This window comes from Mauremys reevesii, linkage group 1 (genome assembly GCF_016161935.1).
Source record: "Mauremys reevesii isolate NIE-2019 linkage group 1, ASM1616193v1, whole genome shotgun sequence".
NCBI classification, from domain to species: Eukaryota; Metazoa; Chordata; order Testudines; family Geoemydidae; genus Mauremys; species Mauremys reevesii.
In genome coordinates this window covers 160,557,006-160,573,898 of record NC_052623.1, presented here as the reverse complement: position 1 = coordinate 160,573,898, position 16,893 = coordinate 160,557,006, and the positions used below count along the sequence as shown (strand labels likewise).

The following is a 16,893-nucleotide window of genomic DNA, read 5'->3' as shown; positions in this document are numbered from 1 at the left end:
ACCTTTTTGACTGCTGCTGCACATTGAGTGGATGTTTTCAGAGTACTATCCACAATGAGTCCAATATCTCTTTCTTGAGCAGTAACAGCTAATTTAGACCCAATCATGTTATATGTATAGTTGGAATTATGCTTTCCAATGTGCATTACTTTGCATTTATCAACATTAAATTTCATCTGCCATTTTGTTGCCCAGTCACCCAGTTATGAAAGATCCTTTTGAAGCTCTTTGCAGTCTCCCTGAGTCTTAACTATCTTTAGTAATTTTGTATCATCTGCAAATTTTGCACCTCACTGTTTACCCCTTTTTCCAGATAGTTTATGAATAACAGACCCCTGGGGGACACCACTATTTACCTCTCTCCATTCTGAAAACTGACCATATATACTTAACCTTTGTTTTCTATCTTTTAACCAGTTACCAATCATGAGAGCACCTTTCCTCTTATCCCGTGACAGCTTACTTTGCATAAGAGCATTTGGTGAGGGACCTTGTCAAAGGCTTTCTGAAAATCTAAGTCCACTAGATCCCCTTGGTCCACATGCTTGTTGACCCCCTCAAAGAATTCTAGTAGATTGGTGAGGCGTGATTTCCCGTTACTAAAACCATGTTGACTCTTCCTCAACAAATTATGTTAATCTATATGTCTGACAATAGTGTTCTTTATTATAGTTTCAACCAGTTTGCCTGGTACTGAAGTCAGACTTACAGGCCTGTAATTGCCGGTATCACCTCTGGAGCCCTTTTTAAAAATTGGCGTCACATTAGCTATCCTCCAGTCATCTGGTACAGAAACTGATTTAAATATGTTACAGACTACAGTTAATAGTTCTGCAATTTTGCATTTGAGTTCTTTCAGAACTCTTGGGTGAATAACATCTGGTCCTGGTGACTTATTGCTGTTTAATTTATCAATTTGTTCCAAAACCTCCTCTAATGATATCTCAATCTGGGACAGTTCCTCAGATCTGTCACCTAAAAAGAATGGCTCAGGTTTGGGAATCTCCCTCACATCCTCAGCCATGAAGACTGATGCAAAGAATTATTTTAGTTTCTCCGTAATGGCCTTATCATCCTGGAGTGCTCCTTTAGCACCTCAATTGTCCAGTAGCCCCACTGGTTGTTTAGCAGGCTTCTTGATTTTGATGTACTAGGGGAAAAGCTCTTCTTGACCTGCTGCTCACAAACAGGGAAGAAATAGTAGAGGAAGCAATAGTGGATGGGAACCTGGGAGGCAGTGACCATGAGATGGTCAAGTTCAGGATCCTGACACAAGGAAGAAAGGAGAGCAGTAGAACAGAGACCCTGGACTTCAGAAAAGCAGACTTCGACTCCCTCAGGGAACTGATGGGCAAGGTCCCCTGGGAGAATAACATGACAGGGAAAGGAGTCGAGGAAAGCTGGCTGTATTTTAAAGAATCCTTATTGAGGTTGCAGGAACAAACCATCCCGATGTGTAGGAAGAAAAGTAAATATGGCAGGCGACCAGCTTGGCTTAACAGTGAAATCCTTGCTCGTCTTAAACACAAAAAAACAGCTTACAAGAAGTGGAAGATTGGACAAATAACCAGGGAGGAGTATAAAAGTATTGCTCAGGCATGCAGGAGTGAAATTAGGAAGGCCAAATCACACTTGGAGTTGCAGCTAGCCAGAGATGTTAGGAGTAACAAGAAGGGTTTCTTCAGGTATGTTAGCAACAAGAAGAAAGTCAAGGAAAGTGTGGGCCCCTTGCTGAATGAGGGAGGGAACCTAGTGACAGAGGATGTGGAGAAAGCTAGCGTACTCAATGCTTTTTTTGCCTCTGTCTTCACAGACAAGGTCAGCTCCCAGACAGCTGCACTCTGCAGCACGGTATGGGGAGGAGGTGACCAGCTCTCTGTGGAGAAAGAAGTAGTTCGGGACTATTTAGAAAAGCTGGATGAGCACAAGTCCATGGGGCCGGATGCACTGCATCCGAGGGTGCTAAAGGAGTTGGCTGATGAGATTGCAGAGCCATTGGCCATTATCTTTGAAAAATCATGGCGATCGGGGGAGGTCCCAGATGACTGGAAAAAGGCTAATGTAGTGCCCATCTTTAAAAAAGGGAAGAAGGAAGATCCAGGGAACTACAGGCCAGTCAGTCTCACCTCAGTCCCTGGAAAAATCATGGAACAGGTCCTCAAGGAATCAATTCTGAACCACTTAAAGGAGGGGAAAGTGATCAGGAACAGTCAGCATGGATTCACCAAGGGCAAGTCATGCCTGACTAACCTAATTGCCTTCTATGATGAGATAACCGGCTCTGTGGATGAGGGGAAAGCAGTGGATGTGCTATTTCTTGACTTTAGCAAAGCTTTTGATACAGTCTCCCACAGTATTCTTGCCAGCAAGTTAAAGAAGTCTGGGCTGGATGAACGGACGGTAAGGTGGATAGAAAACTGGCTAGATGGTCGGGCTCAACGGGTAGTGATCAATGGTTCCATGTCTAGTTGGCAGCCGGTATCAAGTGGAGTGCCCCAAGGGTCAGTGCTGGGGCCAGTTTTGTTCAATATCTTCATTAATGATCTGGAGGATGGTGTGGACTGCACCCTTAGCAAGTTTGCAGATGACACTAAACTGGGAGGAGTGGTTGATACGCTGGAGTGTAGGGATAGGATACAGATGGACCTAGACAAATTAGAGGATTGGGCCAAAAGAAATATGATGAGGTTCAACAAGGACAAGTGCAGAGTCCTGCACTTAGGACAGAAGAATCCCATGCACTGCTACAGACTAGGGACCGAATGGCTGGGCAGCAGTTCTGCAGAAAAGGACCTAGGGGTTACGGTGGACGAAAAGCTGAATGAGTCAACAGTGTGCCCTTGTTGCCAAGAAGGCTAATGGCATTTTGGGTTGTATAAGTAGAGGCATTTCCAGCAGATCGAGGGACGTGATCATTCCCCTCTATTCAGCACTGGTGAGGCCTCATTTGGAGTACTGTGTCCAGTTTTGGGCCCCACACTACAAGAAGGATGTGGATAAATTGGAGAGAGTCCAGCGGAGGGCAACAAAAATGATTAGGGGGCTGGAGCACATGACTTATGAGGAGAGGCTGAGGGAACTGAGATTGTTTAGCCTGCAGAAGAGAAGAATGAGGGGAGATTTGATAGCTGCTTTCAACTACCTGAAAGGGGGTTCCAAAGAGGATGGATCTAGACTGTTCTCAGTGGTAGAAGATGACAGAACAAGGAGTAATGGTCTCAAGTTGCAGAGGGGGAGGTTTAGGTTGGACATTAGGAAAAACGTTTTCACTAGTAGGGTGGTGAAGAACTGGAATGGGTTACCTAGGGAGGTGGTGGAATCTCCTTCCTTGGAGGTTTTTAAGGTCAGGCTTGACAAAGCCCTGGCTGGGATGATTTAGTTGGGTTTGGTCCTGCTTTGGGCAAGGGGTTGGACTAGATGACCTCCTGAGGTCCCTTCCAACCCTGAGATTCTGTTTCTATGATACTTAATAGCCAATTTATTTTTACTTTTTGAGTCTTTGGCTAACTGTTCCTCAAATTCCGTTTTGGCCTTTCTAATTGTATTTTTATACTTCATTTGCCAGTGTTTATGCTCCTTTCTATTTTCCTCACTAGGGTTTAACTTCCACTTTTTAAAGGATGCCTTTTTGCTTCTCGGTGCTTCTTTTACTTTGTTATTTAGCCACAGTCACTTTTTTTGGTTCTCTTACTATGTTTTTTTTAATTTGCCTCTACTATGGTGTCTTTAAAAAGTTTCCACACAGCTTGCAGAGATTTCACTTTTGGCACTGTACCCTTTAATTTCTGTTTAACTAACCTTCTCATTTTTGTGTCGTTCCCCTTTCTGAAATTAAATTCTACAGTATTGGGCCGCTGTGGTGTTTTTCCTGCCACAGGGATATTAAATTTAATTATATTATTGTCACTATTACCAATCAGTCCAGCTATATTCACCTCTTGGACCAGATCCTGTGCTCCACTTGGGTCTAAATCAAGAATTGCCTCTCCTCTTGTGGGTTCCAGGACCAGCTGCTCCAAGAAGCAGTCATTTAAGGTGTCCAGAAACATTATCTCTGCATCCCTTCTTGAGGTGACATGTACCCAGTCAATATGAGGAGAATTGAAATCCCCCATTATTATTACTATTTTATTATTGAGTTTTTTATTTTAATAGCCTCTCTAATCTGCCTGAGCATTTCACAGTCACGATCACCCTCCTGATCAGGTGGCCAGTAATATATCCCTACCGCTATATTCTTGTTATTAGAGCATGCAATTTCTATCTGTAGAGATTCTATGGTACAGTTTGATTCATTTACGATTTTTACTTCATTTGATTCTACGCTTTCTTTCACATATAGTGCCATACCCCCACCAGCATGACCTGTCCTGTCCTTCTGATACATTTTGTACCCTGGTATTTCTGTATCCCATTGATTATCTTCATTCTACCAAGTTTCTGTGATGCCTATTATATCAATATCCTCATTTAATACCAGGCACTTTGGTTCACTAATCTTAGTATTTAGACTTCTAGCATTGGTATAAAAGCAGCTTAAAATCTTGTTTCCTTTTAGCTGTCTGCCATTACACAATGTAATTGAATGGGACTCTTTTTTTATTTGACTGTTTCTGATCAGATCCTGCCTATATTTTATCATTTTCCATCCTCACTAGGACATAGAGATTCTCTATTAATAGATCCTCCCCTAAGGGATGTCCGAACCATATGTTCCTCTGCACCTGTTGTCTTTCCTCCAGCCCTTAGTTTAAAAACTTCTCTACGACCTTTTTAATGTTAATGTTGGTTCCATTTTGGTTTAGGTGGAGCCCATCCTTCCTGTATAGGCTCCCCTTTCCCAAAAGTTTTCCCAGTTCCTAATAAATATAATCCCCTCCTCCCTACACCATTGTCTCATCCACACATTGAGACCCTGCAGTTCTGCTTGTGTAACTGGCCCTGCACGTGGAACTGGAAGCATTTCAGAGAATGCTACCATGGAGGTCCTGGACTTCAATCTCTTACCTAGCAGCCTAAATTTGGCCTCCAGGACCTCTCTCTTATCCTTCCCTATGTGATTGGTACCTACATGTACCACAACCACTGGTTCCTCCCCAGCACTACACATAAGTCTATCTAGATGTCTCAAGAGATCTGCAACCTTTGCACCAGGCAGGCAAGTCACCATGCGGCTCTCCTGGTCATCGCAAACCCAACTATCTATATTTCTAATGATCGAATCTGCCATTACTAACACCTGCCTCTTCCTAATAACTGGAGTTCCCTCCCCCGGAGAGGTATCCTCAGTGCGAGAGGATACCACAGCATCATCTGGAAGGAGGGTCCCAACTATGGGATTGTTTCCCTCTGCTCCAGTTAGATGTTCTCATGTGCAAGAACCCAATAATTGGCATCTGCCAGTCTTTGGTATGCTAGTGAAGTAGTAGTTCTAAAGGACAATGAAATGGTATACAGGCTACAGCTTTTAAATCATCATTATGTATTTATTTATGTTATAGTAACATTTAGGAGCCCTGATCAAGAATTAGGGCCTCATTGTGCTAGGCTCTGGACAGGGCAAGCATCAGTAAAGACAGTCAAAGCTCCAGAGAGCTGGCAAACTACAAGGTAGACCGCATACAACATTTGTATGAAACAGGGGTGGAGGTGGGGGATTTGGTAACAATACCACAGAGTTTACCATGAAAGGAGAAGTCTCAGAATTTCACTTGCCAAACTAATGCCAGATGGTAGCAATTTGTAAGCATCACAACAGAGGCAGGTTTTAAGGAAGGATTTAAAGGAGCTCTGCACATTTTAACGGGTATTTTTTCCCCCACACATGGAGGGCTGGCTAGGGGGAACACACAAAGTTGCATAAGGGAGAAGCGGATTGAGGCTGGTGTCACTGGTGGAGCAAAGGAAGGGGTTGATGTCTCACTAAGTGAGTAGATCTGATCAGTAGTGGGGGACTAAGTGATGAAGTGCCTTCAAGGCAAAGACAAGGAGTTTGGCTGGAGCAGGGAGAGCTAGTGGAGGAGGGTACAAAGAGGAGGGGAAGGAGGTCTAAGCAGTGAGCCAGGAAGATGATCCTGGCAGCAGCCCTTTGAATGGATTTTTGGCAGAGGGGAAATGTGGCTGGTGCCAATAGTAGAGGTGCTAGAGGATGAAGGCTTGAACACGCACTTTGGCAACCTGGACAGACAGGTGCAATGATATCTTAGAAATGTTCTGTGATCACTGATTCAGCAGGGTGTAATCAGTGTCAAATGTGGTTGTTTCCAGTGCTGGCTAGGGGGGAAATGGCAAAGGCATGAAAGAGATGGGAGGAGAGAAAGCATAAGGGCTAGTCTACATGGGAAAGTTGTACTGGTATAAGTGAAGGTGTGAATTTAAAGGGGTTTAAGCTAAACCAAAAAACCCCTCTCCGATTCCAGAATAAGAGGATCCACATATGGGGCAGGGGTGGCTGTGTTATGCCCAGTATCACTATCCCAGTATAATGTGTAACACTTTCCTGTGAAGACAAGCCCTAAAACACAGATTAAGGGGGTTGGGGGTGGAAATCTAGGAGTGAGAGTGAAGAAACTAAGGGGAAAAAACCCTAAAAGAGAGGTGAGTGAGAAAAATGGATTCAGAGAGAGATAACTGGGGACAGGGGAGGACATTGAGAGGGACATTTTTGAGTTTCGGGGCAACGAAAACGATGCATTAGGAAAAAGTGAAAGAGTTAAAAAAAATATGGAAGAGTTAAAGCAATAAGACAAGGCCCTCAGGGGAGCATGTGAAAGTCGGACCTGAGAGAGGCTCATAGTAGAAGCTCGGAAATTGGAAAAAGGACACAGGTGAGGCAGAGGAAGCAAAATGGGAGGCAGAGATACAAAATAGGCTAGAAAAATGTTTGATTTATTTTTAATACCCTCCCTGTTCTTTAGCCAGAGGGATGGCTAGGTAACCTAATCCCAAGAAATACCTAAACTTCCTGAAAAGGTTGGTTCAAATCATGCTAAGACCAGCGTCTGGCCCTTCGTGCTTCTGAGGCAGGTAATTACATTTCCATTTCCACTTCTCTGTCTCTCTCTTTCAGATGAAGCTTTAAAAACTGTGATCCTGTCTTTCCTGTGTAAATGCTAGAGAACCAGCAGTGCTTTCTGTAAGTACAGGAGTTTCCCCTTGATGGCTTTGCCTCCCTTGCCAGGATTGCTGGGCACAGCTCTAGTGCGCTGGATGGTTGAACCCAATGTCACAAAGGTCTGAGGTCCACACTAGAAAATTAAATTGGCTTAACTATGTTGCTCAGGGGTGTAAAAAATCTACACCCCTGAGCAGCATAGTTAAGCTGAACTAACACTTGGTGCAGACTGTGCACTAAAGTGATGATGAATCCTTCCATCAATTTAGCTGCTTCCTCTGAAAGAGGTGGATTACCTATGCTGATGGGAGAACCCCTCCTGTCGGCATGGGGAGTATCTACACTCATACACTGCAGTGGTGCCACTGTAGCATTTTAAACGTAGACAAGCCCAAAGTCTTATTCTCAAAATTACTTCTAGTTGTCTGGGATAGGAATGCAGTCACATGGATTCGAAACTGGCTGGAGGACAAAACGCTGGTAAATGTAGAGTAGGGAATAATATGCATGGGCAGGGAGCTGGATTAGATGGCTTTAGTGGTTCTTTAATTCTAGAGCCACAAGAAAAGGGAAATGGTACATGGCAATCCATCAAGTCAGAAGAGAGATCAATGGGGGTACGAAAGGGATTGGTGTTGGGTCCAGTCATGCTTATCATAGATTCTAAGGCCAAGATGGACCACGGTGGTCCTCTAGTCTGATCTCCTCACATCTTCATTAATAATCATGAAGAGAGAGTAAACAGCATGTTCAGGACATTCACCAATGATACCATGTCTGTGTGAGGACTGAGAGAGCCAAAATATGGGCAGGAAATAACGAAATGAGGTTCAACATTGATGAATGCAAACTCGTATCTCTGGGGAAAAATAATCTGAACCTTGCTATTGAAAGGTTTAAGTTGTTGGTTTTTGTCCTATATAAATCCCTGAAGAGCTAGGAACTTGCCTATCACCCCATGCTACAGCCAGTGAAGACACTCTAGCTGGAGTCCTTTTTGGTTTAGGACAGGGGAGCTGACAGTAGGTTCCTTACGACAGCCCTGGCCTCTGGAATTCACTACCCCTCTCCCTAGTCGAAGCTACCTGAGTACAATCCTGACCTAGGCATGTGTTCAGGCAGCTAGCCTGTCATGCTACTTGGTGCTACAATCTATTATTAGTGTACTAGCTTGATCAAAGCTAGTGAGTGTCTACCCAAGCTGGTGATCACTTCTCCAGCTGCAGTACACACATACAATAGTCTGAATTTACAACACATTCTGAAGAGTAAGGTGCATTTATTTTCTTGAGCTTTGAGGGAGGGCTGAACTGTATAGAGGGATGGGGAATTAGCAGCTGGTTGATCTTTGCTGTCATGTGGGTAGGGAGCTTTCAGAGATATTTTATTTGTTTATTTTTGTTGTATTTTCATGCCTTTTTATTTAAAACATGTTAGCACACCTAGTGCTAGGAATAGCTGGTGTTTTTTTTCAATCTAAGCATTAGCTAAATGAATAACATAAGCACAGGGAACTGACGCAATGGCCAAAAATCAGTAGAGTCTTTCCATCGACTTCAATGGGCTTTGGATCAGGCACCAAGGAAGGAGAGGAATTATTTAGGCTGGCACAAAAGGATGCAACTAGAAGTGATGGGACACTGTTAACAGAGGGGAAATTTAGGCAGAGTATTATGAAGAAATTCATTAACCTGAACATCCATTAGACAGAAGAATAGTTCACCAAAGAAACTGGTCCATCAGTCCAGCACTTGGAACATTTATAACTAGATTGAACAGAACACTACCAAAAATGTACTTTTGGATACAATCCTATATTGTCAGAGATGGACTGTCACCTCTCATCTTTAATGTTTAGGTCTCTTATCACTGATGTTTATGATTCACCAGTGTTTTAAGCAAATGGGTGCTTTTCAATGTATAGAGAGTTTGGATGAGGTGCTGTAATAGTAATTCTTAGTGTCTCTACAAAAATAGAAGTCAGGTTATAAAAACTAGGCTCAAAGGTTGTTAGAAATACTATTGAAGTTGACTGAAGTTGCATGCGTCAGAGGACTGTTGTCCTCTTATTAAAACTCAGTGTGGGTGTTTTGGTTGGCTAGCTCCCAGTACTAAAAGTAATGGGAAGGGTCAATGGGAAATCAGGACCCTGAGACTGACAGTCCCCAGGGGCAATGGGAAGAGGCCATTGCCCCAGGTCCTGTCCTCCGTGTGAGCTGGAATTGCCTGGGTCAGACAGAGTGGAGCAGAACTAAGGAGAAAGCAGGAGCCCAAGCTGAGCTGGGGAACAGAGCAGAGTTAGGCCAGAAAAGCAGCCCAGGAAGCAGGTCAGAGCTGGGAGCAGCCCACAGAGCAAACGTGGGCTGGGAGGAGAGCTGCAGCAACCAGAGCCAGAGAGGCCAGAGAAGCAGCCCAGGGAGCTGGAGGCAGAGCAGCTGCCGTGCTGAGGCAGAGAGGATCTGGAGCTGAGGCAGAGTGGTGGAGCTGGAGCTGGGGCTGGAGCAGTCCGGAGCCGGGTGTGGGGAGCAGCTGGGGAGAGCGAGGGAGACCCTGGGCAGCAGGCCCAACGCAGGGAGATGCCCCCAACCAAGAGGCCTTCCAGGCCACACTTGGAGGGGGATCATAACCCCGACGGGGCAGGGGCAACACTGGGAAGAAGGGTTCTGCCACCTAGAGCCTGAGGGCATGTGGCCACTGCCAGAGCAAATGTCCGGCCCGCAGCATCCCTGCAGCACAGCCAGGGCCTGAGAAGGAGGCCTGGGACTTGTGAGGAACAGACTGAACTTCCCTTACATTCCAGAGAGCACCCCAGAGTGGAGATACCCTAGCCCCCCTGCCCTAAGTAACCACGACAAGGATGGGGGTTGAGCCCCCCAGGAATCCTGAGCCCAGCCTTGGTGGGGTTATGAGAACTCTGCCACACAGGAGAGTGGAAGGGGAGCCCTTGGGGTCAGGCAGGCCTCTGGGTAAAGGAAGTGGAAGCGAGGACTCAGATCAGGGATGGGCAAACTTTTTGGCCTGAGAGCCACATCTGGGTCCCGAAATTGTATGATGGACCATGAATGCTCACGAAATTGAGAGTTGGGGTGTGGGATGGGGTGAGGGTTCTGGCTGGGAGTGGGGCTGGAGATAAGGGGTTTGGGGTGCAGGAGGGTGCGCCAGGTGGGACCAAGGGGTTTGGAGGGCAGGAGGGGAATCGGGGCTCGGGCAGGGGCTTGGGGTGGGGCAGCCAGGGGCACCGCTCCCGCAGCTCCCATTGGCTGTGGTTCCTGGCCAATGGGAGCTGCAGGGGTGACGCCTAGAGCAGGGGCAGCATGCGAAGCCCCCTGGCTGCTCCTATGCATAGGAGCCGGAGGGGGGACATACTGCTGCTGCTTCTGGGAGCTATGCGGAGTGGGGCATACCCTGGACCCTGCTCCCCGGTGGGAGCTTGAGGGCCAGATGTGGCCCCTGGGCCATAGTTTGTCCACCCCTGACTCAGATCCTTTTGCTAGCCCATTTCACTGGGGTAGTGTATAAAGCAGGAAAGTTCCCCACCATAGCGGAATCATTTCCCCACTTACACATGCATGGACAGAACTCATTCCAGTTCTGAAATGAGAACTGGAGGAACTTCTTGCATTTTTCTGAATGCTAACCTAGACATGCTCCATTTGGTTGGATGCTTGGGATAAGGGGTGGTTCTCTCCAGCTCAAAGTGTTTTGAAAAGAACAGAGGACTGATCAAACTAGACAAACACAAAAACAGGTGAGTGATGTAACTAATACCCCAAGATTATTGGTTGAATATATGAAGATGCATGTGAGCCTCAGTAACAGAATAATGTGCTAAACAAATCAGCAGGGAAAGTGAAACATGTTGCTAAACTATCAGAGGGGTAGCCGTGTTAGTCTGGATCTGTAAAAGCAGCAAAGAGTCCTGTGGCACCTTATAGACTAACAGACGTTTTGGAGCATGAGCTTTCGTGGGTGAATACCCATTCGTGTCATGCCCCTTTCCTCCAGGAGTTACACTATAAATAACAGCCTACTACTGCTGCTATGTAATGGAGGTTTTCCTTTATTTCAAGTATTGGAGTTGTATAGTTTGGTGCTAAATGGCCAGGATTCAAATACTACTCCTGACCTGTCATGAAGTTTGTTACAAGAGAATTTTAAAAATCTGCTTATCTTCAACCAACTTTTATAAATCTACAATGCAGTTATGAAATACGAGAGTAGACCCTCTAATAAAAGTGGTTTATTAAACTCTGAGATCTTATAAAGACCTCTAGCTCATCATTTATAAAGATTGTCTGCCGACACTATTAGGGTGGTATTGATACATTTGTGGGTCTGATCTGCACTTATTACTTGGGCAAAGCTCCCGCTTACATCCATGAGAGTTCTGCTTGAATAAGACCTGCAGGTTCTGGCTCACTTTTGACTCTGTCCATGGTCCTCTTCCTCAGTTACTTAGGGCCCAATTCTGACCCCTTTACTCATACTGAGGAGTGCCTCACTACACAAGTAGTCCCATTAACATCAGCTCATACAATAAGGGCCGTCATGTGAATCAGAGAGGCAGATTTGGGCCCTCAGTGCATCCACCGTTTCGCATCTTCCATAGTTTCTCTCAGCCTGCCACACAAAAGTCAGTGAAATATTTTATTAACTCAGCTGCAGAAGCACTAAAAGCCTCAGAAAGCACTTAGAAATAAAAGTAACCTAATGCGCTATTTTCAGCAGCACTGCCTGCTCACAGTTTGCCTGATCATGTCTGCCTTGTGAAGTCAGAGGAATTGCTGTCTCAAAGTCTCTTCACACTGCCAGGGAGAATCACCAACCACTGTTTTTGTTCCCCATAGACACTGACAATGCAAAACAAGACAGATATTCAGCAGATGGCATTTGGAGTTCTCTTAGAATCAAACAGCAAATGTATTGCTTCCTCCAGTTTTTAGACTGTTTTTTCAAATATGGTACACGTTTCCCGGAGTACTTAACATTTACCTAAATTTCTTTTAAACAGAGGAATTGCATTTAGGACATTAGTCAATAGCAACAGGCAGGGTTTGTTTTCTTCAAACTTTATTACTGTAACTCTTTCTTGCCTGGCTTGTGTTCTGTGCAATGATAACAAAGGCGGTATATAAATGAAACTACTTAGTTTTAGCTGGGTCAGTCCCAGCTCTGGCTACATGGTGTTTTTAAAATGGGTTGTGTCACCGTTCAGTGCAGCTGGGAGTCTGTCACACTTCTTAAAATGCATAGAAAGGCAACTGAAAGGATAGATGTTAATTGATTATTCTGTTTCCATTTCACCATAAAAATAAGTGACACTGACTGCAGTCTAATGTAGAGGATTCTCCGAGTGATAAGTGGTACTTTGTCTTGTGTGTTGAAAGCAACTAATCAAACCCCGCTCTCCAGTACAGCATTACAGATTGATTGCCCACAGGCTCCCAGCTCTGAAGTCAAAGGGGGTTGCTATGGGAATCGGGAGGGCACTTGAAGACAGGATCTGAAGCTTGTGTTTCCCTGTCCAAGGCAGCTGGAGTCAGAGAAAAGAAAAACTAAGAGGAGGGGGCACACGCGCACACAGCCACAGCAAAATGCATGCCTGTTAGAGGAGGGATCTTCATAGCATGAGACTGTGGTCTAGAGAAGAGCAAAGACACTAAAGGGTCTGGCAGAGGTGGCTCAGCGTTGTTTGGCTAATCCCTTTTTCCTGCTATATAGCTGACACTAAGAAAGTACAGTAAAAGTCCAACTGTAACAAGATGGGATCCGGCTCCTCAACTTACCGACCCAAGTGTATTTATTTGGATATTGATGGAAGAATTCAAAAGGTACTTTTTCTTATTTTTCACAAACTGGTGTCTCCTTCAGTAAGCAGCAGCAATAATGATGGCAGGCTGTATTTAGTATGTGACCTATAAGCTATAAAAGGTGTTTATATTCAGCTCTGGCATGGATCTTGACTCTTTGTAAAATGCTCTTGAGTTACTTCTGTTTTGCAAATGAATATAGGGTTTGGGGGGTTTTTTAAAGTGCAATTAGGAGACTCTTGCTGCAGGGCGTGTGTGTGAGAATTCCTGATTTAATAGTCTTCCAGGATTGCTGTATGTGTTTGCAAAGTTTTGCATGTGGAAAGGTGCTTTCCTGGTTTTCACATGATCAATAGTAACTGGAAAAGAAGCTATGTTGCATTATTTTGAGATTGTCTAGCACACCGATATTAATGGCAGGAAGACATTTTAAAATACACTTTAAATGGTATAGGAAGCTATTTCATTATTATAGTGTATTATGTATTTGTAGCAACAGGTAGGGATCCCCAATAACATTGGCAAAGTCCTTCTTCCATATCATTAAACTTTTATCAAAACTTCAGATATTGTTTGTGTGCTCAGTGCTATACAGAACATAGAGGAAGATGCTTTCCCTGCTCTGAGGAATGTTTAGTAACTAAAAAACATACAGCTCAGAATATGTGAAATATATTAGACATTTTACATATATTTATGCATTTTACACATAAACACTCTGTTTCTATTGCTAATTTATCCTAGATCATCTTTCAGCCACAAATCAAGTACCTTATCTTATACAGCAAATAGAAGACAGTAAGCTATTAGAGTGATCTTACTGTGGCTTGCAAAATTCAAAATAGCCATCTTTTTAAGGTTCAAGCCTAAATTATTATTTCACCTAGCCTCAGCTTTTCCTTTGCAAAAAAAAAAAAAAATAGCAGTGTGCATTTCCCCCATGTTTTAAATGACCTTATAAACAGGTACACCTCTACCCTGATATAACGCTACCTGATATAACACAAATTCGGATATAACGCGGTAAAGCAGTGCTCGGGGGGAGGCAGGGCTGTGTGCTCTGGCGGATCAAATCAAGTTCGATATAACGCGGTAAGATTTTTTTGGCTCCCGAGGACAGTGTTACATCAAGGTAGAGGTGTAATTTAGGATTAGCTGCCTACAGTCGTATCAAAGTGCGTCGCCTTTGCCTGCAGTTCCCCCCACCCCCACCCCCCCCACACTGCTCTGGTCACCTATAAGCTCACAGAAGCATGTCCGTAGAGAATCAGGCATGTAGTCAAAATAAGATCTTGGATAATGTACAGCTGCACAAGTTTCCCCAGAGCAGAATATTATCACCTCATCAGTTTGGGGGCTTTGAGTTGAAGGTGAAATCTCTGTTGCTGTCAGCTCTTCGTCACTAGCAGAAAGGAGCATCCAAACTCTGTTAAACGGGAGGGAGGATTTATGTTTTGCCACAGTCTAGCAGAGCTAGTTTCCTAATAATCCAAGGAAATGACACTTGCTGTGTGAAGTTCCCTAACACCTTCAAAAATAGAAAAACAAAGATTTTAATTTTTATTTTTAAAAGATCAAGAGCATTTACATCATATTTACTAACTAATACTTGTCACTTCCTCCTGCTAAAAATTGAGCATTTCCCAGGATTAGTCTCTGGAGAGTGATTGTATTGCAGAAGAACACTCCAGAGGCATGACTGCATGAAATAGCAACGCAAACTCAAGCAATATAAATTTTGCTCGATAAACGTTATCTGTTTCTTTTGTCAGATGTGAAATTCCATCTGTGCAATGTTTGGAAGGATTCCTGCAGTAAAAATATAGAGTAAATGGGGGTTCATTCAGGGTAAGCAGAGCATTTCGCAAAGCCTCATGCCTCCTGAGTAAAGACATAATTAGACAAAAGGAATCCATAATCTTCCAAGGAATGCAGCATTTGTGATTTCCAGAGGCAGCTCATTAAACTAACGCTGAACTACTCCTTACTTGACCCACTACTGAAATACGATCATTATAAAATTGTTTGAGTCTGAAACAATTTAGCCCCAAAGTTTGACTGTACTGATGAACATTTCAGAGTATTGTAATGGAGGTGGGCATCTGATGATGATGATGATGATAAATACTTTTGCATTTAAATGGCCTGATTCTGACCTCATACCAGTTTTGCACTGGAGTATACCATTGACTTCTGTGGAGCTACTCCTCATTTACACGAGTTTAAGTCAGAGGACAATCAGACTCATTGAGTATTATGCCTGAGGATCTGTTATGTAGCACATTACACTTGAGGAGCTGTTAATGAAAACATTCACATTTAATTAAGCATCACATCCTAGCAGGTAAGTGTACTATTAGGTAAACTGAGGCACAACGCTGGTACATGACCTGACTCTAACTGCTAGACCAGGGCGCTCAGTATATTAAGATCCTGGTAGTCTGCAGAATGAAAGTGTTTGAGAACCCAGCAGTACAATCAAAGAATCGTAGGCTGGGAAGGAACCTCAAGAGGTCATCTAGTCCAGTCCCTGGCACTCATGGCAGGACTAAGTATTATCTAGAGTTCTAGACCATCCCTGATAGGTGTTTGTCTAACCTACTCTTAAAAATCTCCAGTGATGGAGAATACACACCCTCCCGGGGCAATTTATTTCAGTGCTTAACCACCCTGACAGTTAGGAAGTTTTTTCCTTATTTCCACCTAAACCTCCATTGCTGTAATTTAAGCCCATTGTTTCTTGCCCTATCCTCAGAGGTTAAGGAGAACATTTTTTTCTCCCTCCACCTTGTAAGAACCTTTTACGTACTTGAAAACTCTTATCATGTCCCCTCTCATCTTCTTTTCCTCAGACTAAACAAACCCAATTTTTTCAATCTTCCCTCATGGTTCATGTTTTCTAGACCTTTAGTCATCTTTGTTGCTCTTCTCTGGACTGTCTCCAATTTGTCCGCATCTTTCCTGAAATGTGGGGCCCAGAACTGGACACAATACTCCAGTTGAGGCCTAATCAGCACAGAGTAGAGCAAAAGAATTACTCCTCGTGTCTCACTTACAATACTCCTGCTAATACATCCCAGAATGATGTTTGCTTTTCTTGCAACCATGTTGACTCATATTTAGCTTGTGATCCACTCTGACCCCCAGATCTCTTTCTGAAGTACTCCGGCCAACTTTCACACGCTCTTTATTCATATGAGTAGTCCTATATGAGTACCCATAGGCAGGGCTGCTCAGAGGATTCAGGGAGCCTGTGGCAGGGCTGGGTCTTCAGCGGTAATTCAGTGGCGGGTCCGTCTCGGAGGGAAGGACCCACCGCCGAATGCAGCTGAAGAATGAAGCGGCGGCAGTAGAGCAGCCTAAGTGCCGCTGATCGCAGCTTCTTTTTTTTTTTTCCGCTGCTTGCGGCACTTGTACTCACACGGCGGCTCTCTGAGGCTTCGGCAGCACTTCAGTGGCGAGTCCTTCACTCGCTCCGAGTCTTCCGCTGCACTGAAGGACCCGCCGCCGAAGACCCAGAGGGAGTGAAGGGCCCACCACAGAAGTGCCACCGAAAACCCAGAGTGGCTCGTGGGGCAGGGCCTGGGGCAAATTGCCCCGCTTTCCCCCCCAGGCGGCCCTGCCCATAGGATTACTGTTTTGCAGTGACTCTGAACCTTTCCAGACTACTGTATCCCTCTTAGGAATCTGATTTGTCTTGCATACTCCAACTTTCACCTCAGTTAAAAACGACTTGCTTACCAAATTGGACAGAAAAATTACAGAAGTGTCACAGCACACTAGTTCTGAAAAATTGCTTAATTTCTCATTTTTACCATATAATTATAAAATAAATTAATTGGAACATAAATATTGTACTTGCATTTCAGTGTAATGGTATATAGAGATGTATAAACAAGTCATTCTGTATGAAATTTTAGTTTCTACTGATGTCGCTAGTGCTTTTTATGTAGCCTGTTGTAAACCTGG

The 16,893-nt window shown here is 44.2% G+C and overlaps 1 protein-coding gene across 2 annotated transcripts in view; it reads left to right on the top strand.

Annotated features, from left to right (window-relative positions):
* The window catches only part of PDE9A (phosphodiesterase 9A), a 117,935-nt gene that overhangs the window by 17,135 nt on the left and 83,907 nt on the right, over window positions 1-16,893 (top strand). For both annotated transcript variants that reach the window (XM_039520886.1, XM_039520885.1), the window contains exon 3: window positions 12,836-12,945. In XM_039520886.1, the coding sequence (XP_039376820.1) occupies window positions 12,877-12,945 (69 nt within the window). In that variant the 5' untranslated portion in view covers window positions 12,836-12,876. The remainder of the gene's footprint in view (window positions 1-12,835; window positions 12,946-16,893) is intronic.